Source organism: Calonectris borealis, chromosome 1 (assembly GCF_964195595.1).
Source record: "Calonectris borealis chromosome 1, bCalBor7.hap1.2, whole genome shotgun sequence".
Classification (NCBI taxonomy): domain Eukaryota; kingdom Metazoa; phylum Chordata; class Aves; order Procellariiformes; family Procellariidae; genus Calonectris; species Calonectris borealis.
In genome coordinates, this window is record NC_134312.1 from 51,484,918 (window position 1) to 51,507,817 (window position 22,900).

The 22,900-nt window shown below is 38.1% G+C and overlaps 1 protein-coding gene across 4 annotated transcripts in view; it reads left to right on the forward strand.

Annotated features, from left to right (window-relative positions):
* The window catches only part of VEZT (vezatin, adherens junctions transmembrane protein), a 67,423-nt gene that overhangs the window by 5,736 nt on the left and 38,787 nt on the right, over window positions 1-22,900 (forward strand). For all 4 annotated transcript variants that reach the window (XM_075151416.1, XM_075151422.1, XM_075151431.1 and 1 more), the window contains exons 2-5: window positions 8,155-8,289; window positions 15,486-15,575; window positions 18,051-18,226; window positions 21,013-21,288. In XM_075151416.1, coding sequence (XP_075007517.1) covers window positions 8,155-8,289; window positions 15,486-15,575; window positions 18,051-18,226; window positions 21,013-21,288 — 677 coding nt within the window. The remainder of the gene's footprint in view (window positions 1-8,154; window positions 8,290-15,485; window positions 15,576-18,050; window positions 18,227-21,012; window positions 21,289-22,900) is intronic.

Consider the following 22,900-nt stretch of genomic DNA (forward strand, 5'->3'; position numbering starts at 1 on the left):
CAGATACATTAATTTCATTAATTTAGTTTTGAATGTAAGTGAAGGGTAAAATCTGTGAGTTGTTAGTAACTGGTATAAAACAAACCAGTTTTCCGGTATCAGCCTAGTCTGATGACCTGCATGATCAGTGACTTCTCACCAAAGCTCCAGGTACAGAGTCTGGCTGGCCTGTTACCCTGTCCTGCACTTTTACCACTTTTACTTTCAGTTTCTCAGATATTTTTCATCTCTGTCCTTGTCAGAAAGGTCCTGCTCAGCTTTTCACCTGTATTCGCAAGTCCACTTTTGAGCGGGTAAATAATATCCAGAGCTCTCAGTGACTTTCAGGGCTTTGTCTAGTACGCAATATTTGTTTCTAAGACTTTTCCACGATGGCAATAATGTGCAACCACCTGCTGAAAATGCGAATGAAAGAGCTTTCCCATGTCACAGATCCAGTGACACAGAACTATACACAGGCTGTAAAACTTTCCTAACTCTTCAGGACACGTGGGTGCATGCAGAATTAGATATATATTGTGCATCAGAAAATGTCCGGGAACAGTAATAGATTAATGGCTTCAAAGTAGTTCTCGGAGCCTGCTTCTAAATCAGATGATAGAGTAGTGCTGGAGAAACCAAGGTCTACGTTCCTGTGGCGGTGAAGGCAGAATAGGAAATCTAAATGACTCTTTCGCTGCCTTGAAGTCATTGTCTAATATTAGCCCTGTCAGCGCCTGGCTCTTTCTCAGTCGAAGCACAGGAGGAGGTGGTTACCAGCCAGGAGAATATGACCAAGGCTTTTAAATACTGTTGCTTGGAAAGTCTTATTAATGGCTGCATATAAGATCGATGTGCAATCATTCTTTCAAGCAGTATCTTTTTAAAAGCCTTTAGCAATCTGTCATCCTCGTCTCCCTCCCCCCAGTTAGAAAGCCACATTAGTCAGGAGAAATCGCATGGTCTTGGGAAGTTTCAAACTGCATCCGCTGATGCTGTCAGGAAAATGCTACTGTGCAGGGGCACAGGTGCAATTACACTGACGGCTGCTTCTCATCCTCGGCTCGGGTCATCCTGGAGGGACAAGCGGAAAGAATCGGGGAGGCAGGCGAGATTCTATCAGGTGCATGGGAGCAGTACCGAAGAGAAAAATGGAATACCCTCTTCCAGGAGACAAAGATCGCACTGTCTGTGAGTGTTAGCTCAACTTCTTCAAATCTGTGTTTTGAGAGAAGGGTGGGAGATTTCAATACTGTTTATTTTGTTCTGAGTTTAGCCACCTGTTCAGCATATCTTAGCCTTTACTGTCACTGTGGTAGAAATGTTTAATCTTTTTTTTAACTGATAATTCATAACTTTTAGTTATTTTGGAGGTGGTGTAAGCTCCCACAGTGGTTTTGGCATATTGGAAACCTCAGCTTTGGAAAAACATATCTGTATTTTAAGAAGAGATCTTTAAACCTCTTATCTTGTGCAGTGGCATTAAATATTATTTTTAAGGTTAATCTCCATTAGCTATGGTTGGAAACTAGAGCAGGGGTTTACTAGGTAGGAAATTTTATTATAGTAAAGAACGTTGGGTGTGGGAAGCCCATATCTCTAATGGAGAAATCCTGAGTCATTTAGTTCATGATGCATCAGCAAAAATAATTTGGGTGTGGCTTTGATTTTCAGCTGCTATTGTAACAAGACTATGAAAGCTAACAGTGTCTTAATCTGATTTGTGATTGCAAAGTTTTTTTTCAGAATACGCACAAAATGCCTCACATATTAAAGTGCAATATCTGTGCTTGCAAGGCTGCAATAGATGTAAGTATTTGAGTGGGTATCTATCAAAAGTAAGCTCTTTTCCGAAGCTAAGGAATTCTCTACAGCTTTTCCGTCACATAGCAGTAGGCAATGTTATATATGTTTAATTATCTTCTAATGTTTGGCTTGGTTTTGATTTTTTTGTATTTATTTTTACTGTAGGCTTAGAGTTGCAAACATGATGTTTAGTCTTCAGTTTAGGTGACGTTTTTTTCTAAGCAAGTCAGTGCTGTATGGCAAGTGGCATTAAAATAAGCATTGGGAAAGGGTTAAAGAACAAAACGAATTTAGTGGACTGTTCTTTAATCCTGCGTAATATATCTTGGGTTTAGAATGAGACTCAACCACTTTCAACAATGAAAAAAGGAGAGTTGTAACTAAACATATGTATGTGAGTGAAATGATTTTTGGTAGTATGGATCTAAAATAAATATGCTCAGGGAGTTATGAATGAGGAGGAAAGGATTTTCTTTCTTGATTCTGGAAACGGGAGCTTATATAAACCTATACTGTACTATAAATGTCTAGTTACAATTGAATGGCTTTGCAGTATGACTGACTGTAGTGAATTAGAAAAGTCATAGAAAGATAAGTGGGTTTTTTGTTGTCAGTCTATGCTGAGTCTCAAGAAAACCCCAATTCTTAAAATTTTCAAAACGTATATTCCGACTCAGTACATCGACTGTTTGTGACTACCTTGCTTCATTTATTTACAAGATTTTTCCATGTATAATCTGTACGAAGTACACCAAAGAATAGTGGCATTTTGTCTTCTGTCTGTCCTGGAACTGTTTTCCATTTCCAGCACACATTTTGGACAAGAAGCATAATAAAAAAATGCCCTGGCTGTAGGTGGTCTCAGAAAGTGATTTAGAAGAAGAAGAAACTTAGAAGAAACTTCAGAAATAAATACAGCATATTGCTGAAAAACCCCGTCTTGGTATCCTCACTTACTTTAGATAATATTTCCCATCAGTAACTGGTAGTATGATGGTAACATAACAATAAGCTGAATTATTAAATTTTTTTTTCTTCTCTACTTTGTAAATGATTCATTATCCTGTCATTCTACCAGAGACAACTAGAAATAAATAAACGAACCTGACTGTCAAACATGAGTAATACTAACTATTCTAGTTATTATCTAAGCTGAGAGTGGTTGAAAGGAAAGATTCAAAAATACATGGAAATAGATTCCTCTAGAATAATATGATGCTGTGTTAATAGGAAGATGAGATTTTATATTTTAAATTTGCTTTTCATCCTGTCCACTGAAACAACCTTGCTGTCCCTTTATCTTATATTCTAACATAAAAGCTTGCTTTCAAGTCTAAATTATATTTTTTTTTAAATTACAGCCTATTACTGCTTCCAAGGATAAACTTTCTGATATGTGCTGAATTTCTTAAACGAAAAGTGTAGTATCTATAATATATGCAGAAATGTAAAATCAGTAGATCTTTTTTTTTTTTTTAATGTTGGAATGTTGGGCTGTTGAAAAAAGGAATGCATGAATTTGGGGCAAAAAAAATTAGGAGGAAAAAAGGCAGATCCCTCCTATTTTCCCCAACCAAGAAGTAGATTTTTTTAATATTATCATGGCATTTGCAGGTGAAAACAGCAGAGCCTGACAATGCTGATGAATGATGGCATGAGCTGAAACCAAGGAACTTTTCTCACAGTTAGAAGTGCATGTGCAAGAATAGGTGCATATCTGTGATCTTTGTTATGGGAAAAAAGGCATTTAGGAGTGAGAGGTTTGGGTAAGGATGTAAGCTAGAAATTCAGAGCTATAATTTGTAGGACATTAGGCACATTATGAGATTTAATTATTGTTTTTAAAGCTTTTTGTGAAGATTAAAAATGCTTTGTAAGCATTAAGTATAATACTTCTGTCTCTTGTATTGAAACAAGCAGTATATAGAAGAGGATATTTTAATGGTATATTCTGTGGTTGCATAATTAATAATTTTCTGATTCTTTGATAATATTGGAACTTTTGTGTGAATGTTCACATACATAAAATCTACCCTTCAACTTTTAAAAATTCCTTTACTTGATTTTATAACCATTACTTACATATGTCATGGGAGAAATTTGCTATAGACTGTTGGAGACATGCTCAGTGAGTTATACAGACCACACAGCTTTACAAGTGACAGGCTTGTCAGTATCATTTAAAGTTGGGCAGTATCTAGGACATGAAATATAATAAATAAATAAATACTGTGTGTTTTTATCTTAGCATAGGCTAATGTATGTATGTCATCAGTGATATTTCTAATAGAACAGGAGCGTAATCTTCAAATTTTCTGAGCAAAATGTAAAGTTGAGTGTGCTACACAAGAGACCTCACTCTTAATGGAAGAATTTTATGATCAGTTCATTAAGGTTCTTAATAATCTAATTTCACAAGGGCCTCAACCCACTTCTTATTCAGTGCTTTCCTTACCCGCATCTTACATGCTACTAATGGATTCAGAAAGGGGAACAATGGTGGTTTTACTTATAGCATAAGAGATTTTAGTCACAGCATAGTTCTTGGTCATTTAAGTTAATAAAAAAAGAGGTTTTCCAATGTGCACTTAAATTCCACTAACAATCTTTTAGAAAAGAATGGGAAAGAGAAGGCATGTGGAGTGAGAGAAATGTGCTAGAGGAGGATTGTCGTAGCCGTAGAGTACTTTCTGAGAAACTGAAAGAGGAGAAACCTTATCTACTTCAAGGAATATGTGATAAACATTCAAGTTAAATTTTAATCAATTATAATTTGCTAACTCAATAATCAGAAAACTGATTTCCAGTTCCGAGCAGTGATAAAAAATTGCAAATCTACCCTTAATGAGACCCTGTAGAAGCCTTTGAAAAGTTAATCAGAAGAATTTATGTAAAAACTAGTAAGGTGCCTGTATTCCACCTTGATTACAAGAACAAATAAAATTATTCATCCTAGCTAGGGGCTAAAGTTTCATTAACATTTGGAGACATGGTGTATTTTTTACTATTTCTGTAGAGTAGAAAATGTACTAACTACACTTAGATGGAAAGTTTTGATGTTGCCAAATACCCAGTAAGAAGGAAGAATTGGGCATTCTTACATCTATGTAATATTTCACTTACTAAATGTAGCATTCAGGATTTTACTGATTCTCTCTGTCTTCAGTGGACAGAGCCTCTGTCTGTCTCTGTCTCTCTCTCTCTCTCTGCCTTCCTTCCTCCATTTTTGTAAGGAAATTGAACCAATCTAAAAAGCATTAGACCGATTTTCTTGATCAGCTTTTAGAAAATTATCTCATCACGGACCCCAGAGCGAGATGCACCCTGAGATACTAGTGGAAAAACTCCTTGGTATATTTGGGTTATTTTGCCAGCTGTCTGTATGTAGGTGAGTACCAATAAAGTACAAGAATAGTCGTGTCAAATGATGCCTGGCCTTGCTTGTGACAAGTATGATCAAGATGATGATCAAGGTGATGGACAGGTCTGGTCAAGATGATGGACAGGTCTGCCAAGAGCCTAGATACAATTTCCTTGGAGGCCTGCCTGGAGCGAGCATCAAAACTATGATTTTGAATAAAACATTCTCTGTTCACCCACTGTTTTGTCTGTGTGTCTTCATCTAAATGGGGAAAATTCTGGCTGGTTCTGACTGAAACCTCCATGCTACCCTAAAGCCTCTTGTGTGGGGATGTTCAGGTTGCTCCAGGTGTGCTGGCACTGCACAGCCTGCCTCTGTATGAAAACCATTTTAAGAAGACAAGGTTATGTATCCGTTCATATTCCAAGTTACATCTTGAAGTTATTAAATTAATTGAACAGTATCTTAAGTAAGAGAAGTATTCTAGTCTATTATGTTTTCTTTTCCATTTTAATTAAGTAATTCTGGTAAAGTGGCATGTTCTACTTAGAGAGAAACATACTTTCTTTCCAGCCAGTCCAGAACAGCACATTGTTTAACTCGACTTAGATGCGTTTGAAAAAGTACTCAACCATGGAGAAAGGGTACTTAGAAAAAAGATAGGATTGAGTTGTCTCACTGGAAAAATTCCCACAAGGAAATGAGTCATTAACGTATCCTAGCCTTTTGCACAATCATTGTCATTGTGGGTGAGAGGGATTGTCTGTACCTGCACAGAGCTGGGGGTTGGTACGAATGTTTGAGTTTCAGGTCATGACTGGACACTGAATCTGTTGTGAGTAATTCAAGAAGAGCGTGCAAAAGTATGAATTTGCATGCTTTAAATAGGTAACAGTGATCAAAATAGCACTTTGGTGATGGGGTTAAAAAAAATCCCTAGAGGTAACAAGTTGATTTGTTCAGCTAGTATGAATGATTGCTTCCAAGTTTTATTGTATGGCAAGCAGTGATTCGAGACTTGGCCATGTTGGTACATGGTCATGGTAGATGTGTCTTTTTCGCAGCTTGCACCAGCAAGTTAATCATAATTAACGTAACAATTTGTAGTAGATGCTCTGTTGGTGGTTGTTTCTGCAGACCTCTGCAACTGTATTTACTGTAAAGTTTTTACTTACATTATTTTTGTTATCTCACCGATAGCATATTAGAATTCTTAAAATGTTTTGTGTTCTTCCTATGCAGTTTGCTAGTGTTTGCATACTAGTGTGGGTTGTTGATAAAGTTTTTCAGAGGTCAAAATGAATCCCTAACTAACTAGGCTATTTAAGACTGATTGCTGAGAGGTGTTCTTAAAAAAGAAGTCTTTTTACATCTCCTGAGTAGAACTGGAGTTAGCATAAATATCCTTTCCATCACATCTGTCATAATACTGCCATATATGTGGATGCCAACAGAAAAATAACAGTTAAGTAAATCTGGATATCTGATGCAGATGAAAACAAGAAAATTCGGAAGTCTGTATAGATAAATATCTAAACATGTAAAAACCCACTGTTTGGCGATCAGAATTCCGTACTTTCACTAAGAAGTTTTATTAAGGACTTTTTGTAAATTAGTAGTTTTGCCATCAGCTTAAAAAAGGTGGTGGTAGGGGTGTGTTGGTTGTTTTTTTTTAAATAACTGTCATACTCCTTTGCCAGAAGTGTTACTACCATCTATGGAGAGAGCAGAAGCCTTTTTCTAATTTGTTTTTCCATTTCTGTAAAACACTCTAGGTAGTTAATCAGGTTACAGTGAGGCTTCATTTACTGAAGTTTGAAAAGTTCTTTAGTTTTAAAGTTTGTTTCAGTAGAAGTGGTTCAAAATATAATATATTCCATTTTTATAAACTTTAGGAAATCAGTTTCACTAAGTGTTCTGGAGTCACACAAGGATATTTTAAAATATATTACCAAATATGTAGTTTATTTATTGAAAACATGTAAGTTATACGCTAAAGAACCCTATCAGGTAACCTAGAAAAAATATTGCTATGGGAAAAGTTGATTGGTTGCATGCTTATTTCTCATCACATTGTTTTGTATGTTGACTCTCTTTGCAGCCTCATTCATTATGGTCAGGATAAAACTTAAGGGAGATATTTAAAGCAAAATTTTGGCTTCTTTGCTATTAACTGTGTTGCTTTTTTTCCTGTTGCATGGAATCACAGAATGGTTTGGGTTGGAAGGGACCTTTAAAGATCATCTAGTCCAACCCCCTGCCATGGGAAGGGATATCTCTCACTAGATCAGGTTGCTCAAAGCCCCATCCAGCCTGACCTTGAACACTCCAGGGATGGGGCTTCCACAGCTTCTCTGGGCAGCCTGTTCCAGTGTCTCACCACCCTCATTGTAAAAAAATTCTTCCTTATATCGAATCTAAATCTACCTTTTTTTAGTTTAAAGCTGTTACCCCTTGTCCTGTCACTACAGGCCTTGGTAAACAGTCTGTCTCTGTCTTTCTTATAAGCCCCCTTTAATTATTGAAAGGCTGCCATAAGGTCTTCCTGGAGCCTTCTCTTCTCCAGGCCGAACAACCCGAACCCTCTCAGCCTTTCCTCATAGGAGAGGTGTTTCAGCCCTCTGGCCATTTTCGTGGCCCTCCTCTGGACCCGCTCCAACAGGTCCATGTCTGTCTTGTACTGGGGACCCCAGAGCTGAACACAGTACTCCAGGTAGGGTCTCACCAGAGCAGAACAGGGGGGCAGAATCACCTCCCTCAACCTGTTGGTCATGCTTCTTTTTATGCAGCCCCGGGTACGATTGGCTTTCTGAGCTGCAAGCGCACATTGCCGGCTCATGTCCAATTTTTCATCCACCACTATCCCAAAGTCCTTCTCTGCAGGGCTGCTCTCAATCCATTCATTGCTGGTTGTGTGTTTGCTGTATTCACAGTTGTGTTTTGTGGGGAACAGGGAATGATTTTTAACATTGTTTTTTTCTCATTTTCCTTTTTTAACTCTCTTTCAGAATTCCCCACTCTACCAATATCTGCAGGATTTGGGACACACAGATTTTGAAGTATGTTCATCTGTGTCACAGAAGGCAGAGCAATGTGCAGCAGCAGAAAGCCAAAAAGAGCGGACTGTGCATGCTGCCCAGAAGGTGAGCGCTCTCCTGTTCCTGAGTATTTATCTTCTCAAGGGAACCACATTACTTCACATATACGCCAAATCAGAGGGGATAGAGATAAATCTTGTACTGTATTAAAAAAAACCCCCACACAAACAACAAAAACAAACAAAAAAAACCCCCAACCAGTTGTCATATCTTGTCTGCAAATGTGTTTGGAAATGCATGGTTTGCCAGTATAGTTTGAAGTGTTTCTTTGCACTTATGTAAGCTAGGGAAGCAAGAGACTTTGATAGTGAATTTTTTGAGTGTTGTAAATTATCTTATTTACTGGATATTATTATGTTAGCTTAGCATGACATTCTGGGAACAAAACCTGTAATTTTCTGGAACAGATTATTTATAGTTCCCAGCCCCTCTCAGGCATTCAGTTGCTAAATATCACTTACTCTGTGGCAAAACATATTAAGAAAGAGGATTTCTGGGAAGTATAAATACAATAACCAATCTGAGTGAGATAGTAGAACTGTGCTTAGGTTATGGCAATTTTCTAACAGTAACAGCTGACGAGGATCATCAGCTGATTAGCTCAGACTTCTTATTTCTCTATCGTTTTAAGTAAAGGCTTGTGGATTTTTTTAAACATTTTGGTATTAAATTATGCTTGAGAATTTGGCTGTTCAACACCTACTGTGGCCTACACATTTTTTTGTTTTCCTTATTAAAAATAAATGGTAATTTACTATTATTGGTAGTGTACAGGCAATGTGACTCAGATGAGGAGCTGTAGTGTGGGTGAGGAAATTCCTCTTTTAAGGCAGCTAATGTAGGAATCTCGTTGCAACAAGCATGTTGAAAATTCAGCAGTCGGTCTATCTTCTCCTTAGCACCTAGATGGAGCATGCAAAGGGCAGTTATTTTCTGCCTACCTCTTTCACTTCCACAGTGGAGAGTTCAGTTTTCGGTGGACATGCTCCAGCTATGTGTTTAAGCCAGGAGGAAAAAGAGGCCTCCATGCAGACTTCTTTGTCCTGGCCACTGCAGGCTGAGGTGGGCAGCGCCTTACAGGTAAAAACGCAAACCAAGCATTCAGGGGTTGATGTGTTGCCTCTGAAGAATTACCATTTCTTTCTCATGTCTCCTCACCATCTACAGTAGCTTCCATCTTTGTGCACCTTAGGTCATCTGATTCTTGCCCACTGTGGCTTTTGACCTTCCGCTGGAGCTCAGTTTTCCTGTTGTTCATTCCTGTTTTGTACCTTTTCAGCTATCTTCAAATCAGAAGTTCACAACCCCTTCCCTCTCATTAGTAACGTTTGCTGCTTCCCTGCTCCACAGTTCCACCCTGCCAATTAGCTGGCAGTGAACTGGGGAGAGAATCCTATTTTTCCCAAACACAGGCAATATGAGTGGCCCTGAGATCTCCGGAAGGTCTCCCTGCACATTGTGGTGGATGGGGGATCATGTGGCAAATGAGGAGAGCTGATGCTTTTCTTAGGATCTTTTCTCAAATAATGCCATCTTGATGTATATTCACTACTCAGTTCTCAAGATGCTTCAGGGAATTAGCCAAGTAATAGTCACAGTTAGTTAGGCTTTATTTCAACAAAGTTTTTCCAGTTTTGTACGTGTCCCTCTTGTTCCTCCTTTGTTTTAGGTCGGAAGTATTTTTTTCTTGTGCGATTTTTAATCTATTCTGCTCTGTGTAGGTTCTTAGGTGGGGTAGGATTCGGAGGTGTGGATAACATCAGTCAGTTTTCTTCTGTGGTTTTTTGAATGTTTGCAATAGTATGGTGTACTTGCAAGGACTGACATGCACGGTCTTTGAAGTGGAAATGTAGAAGTTGCAGTGTGAAGCTTATTCATCTAGCAGTATTCAGAGAAGTGTTGGGAGGTCATATTTTCATGTAGTGATATTCATTTCAACCACTCTCTGTATAGACTATATAATTGTCCTCACACACTTGTTAGTCTGTTTGAAAAGGCAGAGTAATAAAATGTGAAACATTTTGCTCTGGTCTTCAGTCCTGTTGGAGTCTATCTTCATGGATAGATTGTTCATAGTTTGTGTTTACCAGCTGGGCACTGCGCACTTTGCTTCACAGCCTCAATCCACAGTTTCTGGGACTTGTAGTCCTATGGAAGTGTGTCATGACTCCCTTCTTCTTTCATGGCCCACTTTCTGATCAAAGATGACCATGTAGATAAGATACAGGGTGCATATGCATTGAGCAGACCTGTGAGTACCACTGCATGCCTAGTGCATGGATTAGACAGAGCTTGTAAAAAAATTCATACTATCATCATAATCCTTAAGTTTTGTACTTTTCTGACGTGCTCTTGTAGAGCTTACAGTTTTTCAGAGAGTTCAGCAATCATGTAGAAAAAAACTACCAAGCAGCTTCATACAGAACTCCAGTCTCATACACCGAGGATTTGTGAGCCTAAGAAACAGATTAACTGAAGGGAGAAAGGGAAGTGATTCTTGCAGTGTCTCCAGGTTTCATTGGCTGGTTTCTCTAATGTAAGATTAATTTACATTTAATGAATAGATTCATTTCTAGTTACTGTTGATTTGGATAGCTATTACATTTGTAATAATGATTGCTTCTATCAGTGATCACAAGGCAAGGCTGAATTTAATTCAGGGTTTAACTCACACTTTTTTATACTTTAATTTAAACTACCTTTAAAAGAATTCATGGAAATATTAGGTCCACTACCCTTACTTTTCAGAATTGTCAGCTGGCACTCACCATAGCCCTCAAGAAACCACCTGAAAATATATTTTCTCTTTAAAGCTATTGGCAGTTTTGTGGTACATTTCCATTGAAGATACCTATTCTGGCTTAGTGCAGGAAGACTTTAATTAAACAGCTGTTAATTGAAAATTAGGGTGACATATTTCATTGGCTGGTTATCTGTTTGTTACTATGAAGTAATGCAGGACTATTGCTTGTTAGCTGCATTACTTTATTTTGCATAATTACTTTTGTGGAAGTCAATAAAGCAGTATGATGCTGTGTTCATGTATATAATTTCCACTGAATTTAATACAAAAGTGCTGTGGGGTTAAGAACCTCAAAAGTATTAAGATACACTGCTTTTAAAAGCCTCAAGTATTCTTTTTTTTCCCCTCCCTTCCACTCAAGCATTTTAGACTTAATTTTATTGTGTTGGGAGCAAGTCCCCCAGCATTGTGTCAGATGTAGAAGTAATTCGTCATGGTTTGCCTTGCAACTTGTAGGGAGTGGGTGTATGAAAATGGGCTGTCCATTTCGTACAAATACTAGGATGACATTCACATTGTCTCATCTCTGTCTAGACAAGGATATGTATTGGAAATGAGGAAGAGACCTGTGTGTAATTTCTAGTGATAAAATGTCATAGGTTCTTACTGCTGCTGTTCCAGTACCAGTTTGGGAACGTTAACACTTTTCTTTTGTAATCTGATGTCATAAAGTCTGTTTTTGTCATTTGATTTCTGTGTCCCATTTTGGTAGGGTGTCTCAAAAGGAAAGAGAATGAGGGAGAGGCAGCTGACCACACATTTAAAGAAGTAGACTGGATTTAGGAGAATCTGAGGCTTTGTTGCAACTTTTGTATGACATACAGGCAAATCATTTACATTCCCATCCAATCATTTCCTCATTTTTACATGATTCTATTATCACTTCCCTTCTCTCAGCCTTTGCTGGCCTAGTCTACTGAAATTATAAAATGTCTGGGAAACAAATGGCTTCTGAGTTCTGAATATGTACCTACCCACAGTCCTAATATAAAATTAGCCTAGTTGAGGCTTAGCGTAATATAATATAATCACAGGGAATAGATGATGTTCCAAGCTGAGTGACGTCTAGTATGTGTGTATTGTTTTCCTTCTGTTCTGAAAAGCAAATTTACAAATGCCTTAAACACTTTATGAAAATAAAAATAGAAAAGCTGCAGTATTGCTTTGTCTTTGAGTTGAAATTGTTTACTCCTCTTGTATTCAGTCAAGTAGGAACCCGGTGCAGATACAATCTGGTGACATGTAGCAAGATTTTGACAGGCAAAGATCCAGTTTGGGATTTTCAGGGACTGAAAAAACAAATCTGGAATAAAAAGAGGTTCCTAGTGACTGATATAAACATTGCTGCTGTGTCTTCCTGTCCTGCGAAGCAGAGGCAATGAAAGGCAGACGCATAAGTTGAATTTGAAGCACAACTTAAATAGTTCTCTGTGTTTGTGGTTTTGGTGTTTTTTTTTAATTGGAACATGGTCTTAATGAACATTGAGCTGAAAAGCTGTAAAGGTGCTTCAAGATTGTGTTCTGAGGGCTGATGAAATGCCAAGCTCCCATCTGAGGGCGTATAGAGATGTGATTTAGCACGGTAATTATAGGTGCAGTGTTCCTGGCTGTACCAATCTCCGGAGAAAGTTACAGCTAAAGTTCTGGTCTCATGATCACTTGATACTCAAAAGCACTGTTTGCAAGAGCTCCTAGACCTGTTTTCTGGAATTAAATCCTATTTGGGTAATTCTGCTTGATCTTTAAGGAATGTATTTCTTCCCATTTACATTTTTCCTTTCTCACTCGTTTTCCTAGACTGCTATGCATAGCTGAATGTTTAAATTGATTATACTGTCACACCTTATCCCATCTTAGATGTGATAATATTTCATCACTAGAACAGGGCTGGTGCTGGAGGCAGCTGCTGAGGATTGTGTTGGGACTAGCCCTCAGTAGCTGTGCAGGTGACCTGATGTGGAAAAGCAGAGGGACCAGTCCTTTGTCTTTGTCTAGGGCTCCCACACACTTAATGCTAGCTCTGGGTAGCTGGAAGGTATTTAATATGTAGCATTATCTTCTTTCTGAAGTGCACAGAATTGAAAGGTGCCAATGTGAATGACGATATTTTAGATACCTGCTAGTTTGCCATTTCAGGTTCATCCTGTACAAAAGAGAAATAGTCCTTAGAATTTTATTTTAGATTCAGATGAATGTACCTAAAATGTGCATGTCCTATGCTATTTTTTTTTAAATGTTAGGAGTTATACATCTTTGTTATTCAGTTTACAGAGAGTTTGACTGAGTGGTGTTCTAAAGTTGTAAGAAGAATACTCCAGAAGCATTGGCAACATGTCCTGACTTGTGTCTTGATGAAAGTTGTTTTACTTGTCAGTAACACTCCCAATGGGAATGCAAACTGTGAGACACTATTCCAAGGATCTGAATAATGTAATGTGTTACTGTACTCTACTGGGTCACAGCCCAAGACAGTAGGTTGTCTTGTTTTGTGTTTTCAAGCACTGACATGCCTGTTGAGTGTTTATGCAAGCTCAGATTTTTATTTTTAAACTAAAACATGGAAAATAAACCAAAAGACTACTTACGTAGTACACTAGTATGGGATTTTTTTTTCAGTAATTCCACAGTCTAGTTTAGTCAGCTGGTAGCAGTTTAAAATTAACCTTGGTGTAGATTTAAATGTTCATGATAAAAACCCAAAGACTCTTGAAGGCTAAGCAGTTGAAAATGGTAGGCTCCAAGAGGCATAATTTTAAATAGTAAATGGACAATTCTTTCTGTACTCAGCTTTCAAAGTACTGGGGAAAGTACTTCTGAATGAAATATCTGTCTGCAACTCAAATGCACAGCAATTTGTTTATTTAATCTCAATTTTCTACAAATTGTAATTGGAAAATTTTGTTTTATTTTGCACCACTTCACAAGAAACTTGGAGGATAATCTGTGCTGCTGTTTGTAACACTCTTCTCCTCTTCCAACTTATGTCAGTGCCCTTGAGCAACATCAAAATGCAATCACTTGGATTTATTCCATAGTCTAAGAAGTGAGGATTGCTGGGATAGCTCCTCCTAATAAGCTGCGATGATGTCTCTGTATCAGGAAGAGCTATCATTATGATATTGGTTTGTCTCTCCACTAACCTAAAAACACTTCCTTTTGGCTAGGTTTGCAATTCTAACTGTACACAGAAAGATGATGCATACGTAAAGAAAAAATTGAGTTAGGTTACCTAAACGGATGCCAAAGTAAGTTATTCCAAAAATCGTTGAAGCATAAGGGCTTTAGGGTGACAATTTCTGATGTTACTCAAAGCTGTTCTGCCCTGGCTTGCTGCATCGAACTTGTGTCATCCTGCCTTTCAGAGGGCTGTCAGGCTGATCACAGGGCTAACCGCAAAACTCCAAGCTCCTATTGCTTGGTTTTACTCTTCTATTTCCCACCTTATAGTTGGGGGAAAAAAAGAAAAAAAACCAGTATGCCACAAAATGTAAGTGCTCCACAATTAATTTTTTTGGCATACATTTCGATTGATTGTAGTACATGTCAGCAGTCAGCATTAAGATGTAGGGCCTCAGAATTCATGAAGTATATGTAAGTAAATATTTTGAAAAATACTTCCTGTCAGCTCAGTCTGAGGAAAGTAGGTATACAGTGTGTGTCAAAAACTCCATTTTTTTCTCATTGAATGGCTGCAGAGTGAAGCAAAATCATGCATCTATTTAATTATAATCTTTCATGCACCATATTTTAGGAAGATACATGAGTAAAATGTGTGATGACCGAAAGGGAGTCCCTTTAATTAGTAGCGTTCAAAGTTATGTTTACAGCTCAGATGAAAGTGTGGATTTAGGTTGCATGGGAAGCAGCATGGAGACAAAGTACCTGCTAGCACACACTGGTTGGGACAGGGAGTTTCTGGGACGGTTTGTCTTCTTACAGTCACTCTTCCCTGTCTCTGTTCACAACTCCTCCAGAGCCTTGTCCTCATGCTGCGGTGGTTTGCCAAGGAGAGGTTGTCCCTTTCGTGGTCTTTTACTTTTCTTGAGTCCCTGTCAGCCATTTAACTTCACTGCTTTTTTTATCCTCAAAGAGAGAGAAAGTCTTTCATATTGATGCAGTAGCTGCCAACTTGAGATCAAACTAATTCTAGCTGTAGTTATTTTTAACAGTACAACATAACAATCCATTATGCTCCAAATAGGTGGGGTTACTGAAGGCTTTATTTCATGTGCTCTTGTGTACAGGCAAACTGACGGGAAGCAGATGTTCCCTTAGCGTACTCTGAAGTTAGGCCAGACAAGTAAGCCAAACTTCCTTACAGGTACTTGGGTCTGAATTAACAAGAAAAGCAAATGCAGAAATAAAGGAATTCTCTGTTGTTATTTATTTATTTTTGGCTTTGGGTTTTTTTAATTGGAGTAATTTCTGTTCCCTTCAGCAAGGCATCCTGTCAAAACTAGTTGAGTTCTTTAGAAGTTGGTTTCCTTTTCCACAATATAAGAAAAACGATGACATACTTCACCGACTGGTAAGTGATAACTTTTTTTTTTTTCCATTTCCTTTCCTAATCCACAGGTTTTCCTCTCCTCTGTACCTCATCCTCTGAGCACCATCTTTGGTCTGTACTGTTGGTTTTGGCTCCAAGAGTTTTACTACTTCTTCAGATAATATTGATTCTGGTTTTCAGAGTTACTGTGGCAGGCAAATTGGGCACACAAGAACAGGAAAAATATCGGTAGCCAGCTTGAAGATGTTAAAAATGTGGAAGAGAAATTAAAATAAAACGTGTGAGAAATTAAAGAAATTCTTGAAAGCTGAAAGGAGTTAACCTACAGTGTAGCTACCCCATTCGGTGGAAGGCAGAGTGGAGACGCCGACTGAGAAAGTCCATATGTTGTCGCCTGGCGCCTTGCAGACACAGCTCAAGACAGAAGGCTCTCGAGCTTCATCTGAGTATTGCTTCACCCTCTGTTTCAGCTTGTTAGCTCAGGCATAGCACAGACGCAGTGCAGCTGTACTACCCCTGGACCCATCCTGGCCTATTTGTTTCTTCACTGCTCTCCACAGTGCTTCTGCATTTGGGAAAAGTGAAGCAAATTAAAGCACCTCTGCTATAATGCTTCAGAACAGTGTTACACGTTAAGAGCAGACAACATCGTGTAGCGGTCGGGCTGTAGGAAGAGGCAAGAACAGTTCCCTGTACCAGCGATTTGCTCTCATCTTAGCAGTTCAGAAGCGGGTTGGGTGTCCATCTGCCTCACCAGAAGTTGTATTCTCCTACTCCTGGAGCCTGCAGGAACTTTTAGGGCCCAAGTTAGCCTGTGTGGGGTAGACCTGAAGGGTGATAGTTCTACCCCAGATAGTTAAAAATAGTTTTGTGCTGCCTTTACACCTGTTCTCTGCCACGTCACTTTCTAGCCAGTTCAGTCTCTAGCCTGGACTTGTCTGAGATCTGCTTTAACTTACACCCAGCTGCTTCAGGTTCCTAGTCTGGCTTGCAAATGTCACATTAATCAGACTGCTCTAGAATCTAAAAGTTAGAATTTTTATTTATTTTTTTCTACTATGATATAGAGATGATGTCTTCAAATGTAGCTTCAAAAAAAAAAAAGTTGAGCAACATGAGAAGTTAGGGGTTTCCATTTCTCAGAGAGTTCTGCCGAGTCCAATTACTACCTCTTCTCCCTTATCTCAAGAGGACAAAATTTCCTCTGATACCACTCATTAGTGATCTTTGGTTGTCTTTTTTCTTCCTCTGTCTTCCCCTATGAATCAAAGGTATTATCTTCACAGCTTTTTTTAGCCTTACTCTCTTGAGATGGAGACACAACCAAAGAATATGGAAAACGTGTTTCTCCTGCTGCATGCTACAGTAGGGTACTGAAATGACACAGGATGCGTCGGAGGAGGGCAAAGTTTCCTCTTGCACACAGTCCTCAAACAAATGTTTTCCATTAAAAGTAGAATGCAAGTTATCGCGAGTGACATCAATGTATGGAATTAAGCTTTGGCTAGCTATCTTATGGTTTCATAAATAATCTTATTCTGTCAATGACAGAACTAAACAGATTTTGTACTGTGAAATGTCATACTTCTGTTAACAACTTCTATTAGAGGGTAATCTAGCTGGATGCAAAGATGCATGTGTTCAGTGTTTGTTGGGTTTTGTTATGACATTTTTAACTTGAAGTGTTTTGTAATTATAGTTTGGTGCAATATGCAAATTAAAATTTCAGGGGGCTTCTCTGATGGATATATTTGTCCTCAAGAGCTGTATGTTTGTCTTGAAGAGCTATAGCTGTAGGGGGAAAAATAGCAAATGCTTGTCCTGGCATCAAATCCACGAGTAAGTAACTCCCTGAAGTTTGCCTGGAGTTTAGCAGGTGTGAGGTCTTCAGAGTCCCATGCTGTTTCATGTTTGGGTGGAGTTCCCTTGGGAAAGGCACAGAATCCTGCAGGAGAGGACTTCACTGCCTTGGCTGGGGGCTTGAGTCCAGTGCATTGACCCTACTGTTATTAAATGTCCACAGGTGACTTTTTGTTAACTGATTTGTAATATCTCTCTTTCTCTTTCTAATTTTTGTTTGTTTGTAAATGACGTAAATTATGTCTGACATTAAACAAAAAAGTGGGTTTTTTGCTGTTTTATTAATGATCTTCTAATAGATATAGTACCTCTTTGATTCTTACGCAAATATAATGGCATAATCTATGGCATGTTTCCAGGTATTGTTACAATCTAGGTCAGATCACAAAGTCGGTGCGATGCATCCCACAAGTCTGAACTGTTAGGTAGTATGTGAGTTTTTAAAGTTAAGCAAGTTTAATAAAAATGAAGTAGCTACTTGTGATATAGCTGAAACGTTCCTGTAGCCTTTGGAAACAGATTGTTGTCAGTGAAGTGTAGAATGTCTGGGTGTTTTCCTTGTTCTGCTAACTTAATTTTAAGAATTTGCGTATTCTTTACTAATGCCTGTTTTTTCTCCTGCCCTTTTGTGGTAAGGATGTTGGATTTCGATTTGACACACTCCGTACCATCCTGCAACAGGAAGTTCTGCTGCAGGAGGATGTGGAACTGATTGAGTTCCTTGACCCCAGTATCCTGTCTGCAGGGCAGTGTAAGCAACAGGAAAATGGACAGCTTCCAACACTACGCTCCCTAGCAACTCCTAATATTTGGTATTGTACAGAGAATATCTACCACTCTATTCACTGAGAAACAAGCAAAAAATATATTGTGTGTTCTTTATATAAAATGCAGCAATAAAGTAACTACTTTTTTTCTCAGGTCTTTGAGTCTTTGGTCCACTAGTCCCCAAATTTTTGTATAAGCATGTTTTTTTCCTCGGGCTACATGAACATGAATGGATACTTCCAAACCCTAATATGTGCTATAAGTAAGAACTAACATGGTTGATTAATTCATGAATTTCTAAAGCTATACAATGGTGATTTTGATAAATGAGACGTGATTGTGAAGACTGAATTGAAAAGTGTTTTCTTTGCTGTGATCTTCATAAAATATGTTGGCGGGGGTGCAATTGATTTTCAGACGCAGAATACCAGAAGAACAGACTAAAGAATATTTAAATAAGATGCATTCAAGTCAGCAGAGGCTGGTGAAATTCACCCTAGAATACTGAAGGAGCTAGCTGCAGCAGTGTCTGAACAGCTACCACCTGTATTTGAAAAATAACAAGCATGGTGGGTGTTCTGACAAAGTGACTTTCTCAGAAATGGACGGGAATCAGTAGATAAAAATATTTCATAACACAGCCTAATGCTATGTTTTCATACATATGTTAGGAAAATAGATAAAATTATTATAAAGCCACAGCAGGTTAAAAAACCCAACTGTTTAAGTTGTAATATGTCCTTATTGATGCTCTCTGTCAAAGAAGAGAACTTTTGAACCAGATTTTCCAGTGGTTTGTCCTGGTCCTAGCACTATTCATTGTTTCTTTAACTGTTCAGACGATAAAGTACCCTTAGAAAATTTGTGAATGTTGCTCAGCTTACAGATGACACCAAGTTTCTAAGTGTGTTGGCAGAATTGTTGTCAGTGAAGTGTGGCAGGAGTTCAAAAGTGGCTTGGAGAAATATCTTGAAATTAACAGAAAAGTCAGTAATGACAAAAGTCTAATGCTACACTAGGGAAGGAAAAATCAAATTGACAAACACAAAGTGGTGAATAATTGGGTAGGCAGTACTGCTTCAGAAAAGGATCTGCACATCGTTGCAGAGCATAAATTGAATGTGTCAGCAAATTATTCAAAAAATGGCAAATCTTATCCTGGTGTCCTTGTTACATGCAGGACCCGGGGGGTTTGCTTTTCTGTTTCCCTAAGCCTTATGTTAGACTACAGCATCTGTTTTTGGATGCCACACTTGGAGAGGCATAGGTAATTTAGAGACAGTCCAGAGCAGAACAAGAAGAATAATGAGTTTAGAAAATGTAATCTTTCAGAAACATTAGAGTGTGTTAGGATTGTTTGGCCAAAATGGAGAAAATTGAGGTGGGATGGAACAGTGTTACGATGAGTAGGAGGTAGTTAATAAGAAGGTGGTGATCAGTCATCGTTTATTCTGTTCAGAAAAGGGAAGGATTTGAGGAAAAATAATGCGATTAATTTGCCAATGATTCAAACTGGACTTGGGGGAAATCTCTTGAGCTCTAAGGATACTTACAAGTTGGAATAGCTACTTGGGTGGGTTGTGGAGTCTCCATTTTCTTCTTCAGTCTGTCCGTGAGGATCTGGATTAACCAGAAACTGAAAATGGACAAAGTGAGCTCTTAAATCCCTTCCAGTCTTTCATTGTTGTGATTCATTTTTTGTGTGTGTATTTTTTTTTTTCAAATGTACCAAGGAAGTTATAGACTGTATGTCTGTCCTTTTTAAAGTTAATTACATCTGGAATATTTTAACCCTGGACCTTTACTGAATCCTATCAGTAGCCCTGAAGAGTTAACACTTGTAAAGCTTGTTGAAATATGACCACAAAACTGCCCAGAAAATAGAAACCCAGAGATCATATCTTATTTTAGAAATGGGAAAATATTCCTTGTGAATACTTCCACAACTAAATACAGGATATGCAGCTTTAAGGGGTGAAGAAAGTGAATATTTTGCTTTCAAAAAATTCTGAAAAAGTAAAGTTGTTATGCACTTTGAAGCCCATAGCCCATCCATCTCTATAAGATTATGACATTCATAATCTTACAGAACTGCAACTATAATACTATGTATGAAACACAGTGTATTTTCTAGCAGTTACTTATTTTTGTTGAATTTTTCTAGATGAAAATAACAGCTTTATGAAGTTTTTAAAATGTCCTTGAGAAATAACTGAACTGAGCTACTAGTTACTCTGTTTCCTTAAGGCTTTTCAAAAACTGCCAAATTATTTAAAATGATTATTCAAGCCATCTTTATAAAAAAGTGTTAAAAACTAGTGGTGTGTTGGTGTCCAAGTTAAATGAGTCAGAATCTGGAAAAAATAAAGCTGGCATTACTTGAGGGTTTTGTTACCAAAAGAAACATGCCCTTCCCTACTGTACTCTTGAACCTGGAAGTACAGATGTTCCAGTTCCTACCCACCCTGGCCTATAATGCTGAGTAGTCAGGTTTTTTTCTTTTTCTATTTTCTTTGCTTTTTTTTGTTTTTTTTTTAAAGTCATATGTGTAAGAGAAACTGACCTTTCCAAATGGTACATTATTCTTCTACTTGTGCCATAAAAAAGCTGGAGAAATGTTTCCTTAGAGTATACCGACCAAGTAATACCATGTACGTATACATCTAAATCTGCCACTAGGAGTAGTTTTCAGTGTTACAGCTCCCTTCAGGACCTACATGAAAACCCCATAATAAGATGTTGGAATCTCAAATGCAACTGAAAGCTTCATGATTTTCCCACTTGTTTGACCTCAGGAATCTGTGGTTAATGATGCTTTCTCTGTTTGCAGGGATGTCTCACTGTTTCTTGCCTTTGTAAGTGCACTGCTTATGCTTCCTTCGTGGTGGGAGGAATCATCGTGGCTGCTGTGGGGACTAGTTCTGCTTGTCTATGCAGTCTTTCGAGTGTGGGGTACATGGAGGACAGCCAAGCTACAAATGTCCCTGCGAAAATACTGTATCCAGCTGGAAGAAACTGTGGCAAATAGCCGAGCTTTTACTAATCTCGTGAGGAAAGCTCTACGACTCATTCAAGAGACTGAAGTAATTTCCAGAGGATTTACCCTGTGAGTCTATATTTCACTTCATTTGATACACAAATCCATTCAAACCAGATGTCTTCTAAAATTGTCTTGTACACTGTCTCCCATAACAAGTGGAATTACTGAAAAACATAATACTTAAAGCTTTTCATTTACATAAAATAGTATAATTACCATTCATAGTAAAAGTATGAATTCTAACAACTCAGTGTTAAAACCCTGCATCCTGAAGGAGAATTAAGTCTCACAAAACTTGTATGCCTTTGAAATCTCCTGCTCTGCTAGCAATGAAATACATGAAGAAATGGATTTTGAACCAATTTAGTTAACTATTTTGGGAAGTCGTTTAGAGGGTTGGTTGGTTGAGGATTTTTTGTATCTTATATTACCAAATCTATGTAAATAAACTGACCTGCAAGTAATCATTCATGTTTTAGAAAACAAGATGACATGAAAATCATTCTATTTTTATGTAACAAATAACAGTCTGAAGTAATGAGAACACAGCAATCAGCAAAGACCATCAAATGTCATTTCCCACCTCAAAGTTTACATTACTCTTTTTTTCTTGCATACAATTGTTGAGATGTTTAGATTCTTAAAGTATTTACTGCTGAATTTGCCTCTCATCCACTTAAGGGATGTGAAAGTGTTCCTGGTTATTTAGCTCTTGTACCTATTTGGTAATTTTTTCTTGTTTGCTATGTGAAAGGACATCAGAACATGGTCAGCGTATGCAATGATCCCAAAGCCAACAGGCCCGCTTCTGTGCACTCTCATTGCCATGTATGTTATTCCCTTCTAACAACCTGTGCCAGTTAGACTTAAGGTTAAAGGAGGTGGGAAATGCCAACAGCTAAAATCCAGTCGACTTCTTTCTAAAAACAATAAAAAATTCCCTTTTGTGCACCAAGAAATTTTTTGTTCATGCCAGACCAACTATTCTGCGCTCAGGCACATGTTTTTACATGCAAGCTTGAAACTGTAGACTTAACATTTTGAATTCATTTTCTAGCTTGAGATACTTTCAGTATGCTTCATTGAAGAAATGTTTCATTCTCCCTTTGGAATGCATAAGCATGTCTTCAGTCTGCCTAGCTATGTATTTTGTTTTGGTTTGTTTTTTTGCTGAAGAAGCATATAGTTAAGCAATAGGCAGTCTTATCTTTGCAAACGGGTTCTTAAAAGAAATTATTGTTAGGGCTTGTCCAAATTACAGATGAGAAAAACATTTGGATTTTTTCCTAAGTTTAAGCAAACGAACTTGTGCTCAATGTCTAAATTGCTGGTGCCTCGTTCTTTTACTACATATCTTAGATAACAGATTAACAAAAACCAGACTGGTCTTTAAGCTGATGCTTGATCTAATAGCCTTTTTACTTAAAACTTTGGCAAGTTTTTCAAAGGACTTTGGAGTATGGATGGAGTGGGAGAAGTCTGGCTGTGCCAGCGTCCTCATTGGAACAATTGTCCAGTATGAAGAAGTCAGTGCTGTACAGGTTTTGGTTTGCTTTAGCCTGGAGGAAGTTCTAACTCCAGAGTGTCCTTTTCTGCATCGACATGTACCAGAGATGCTGCTGCACAGGGCACCATGAAATTCTTGGCTTGAGATAGTGCTTCATATATGATCCAAAAA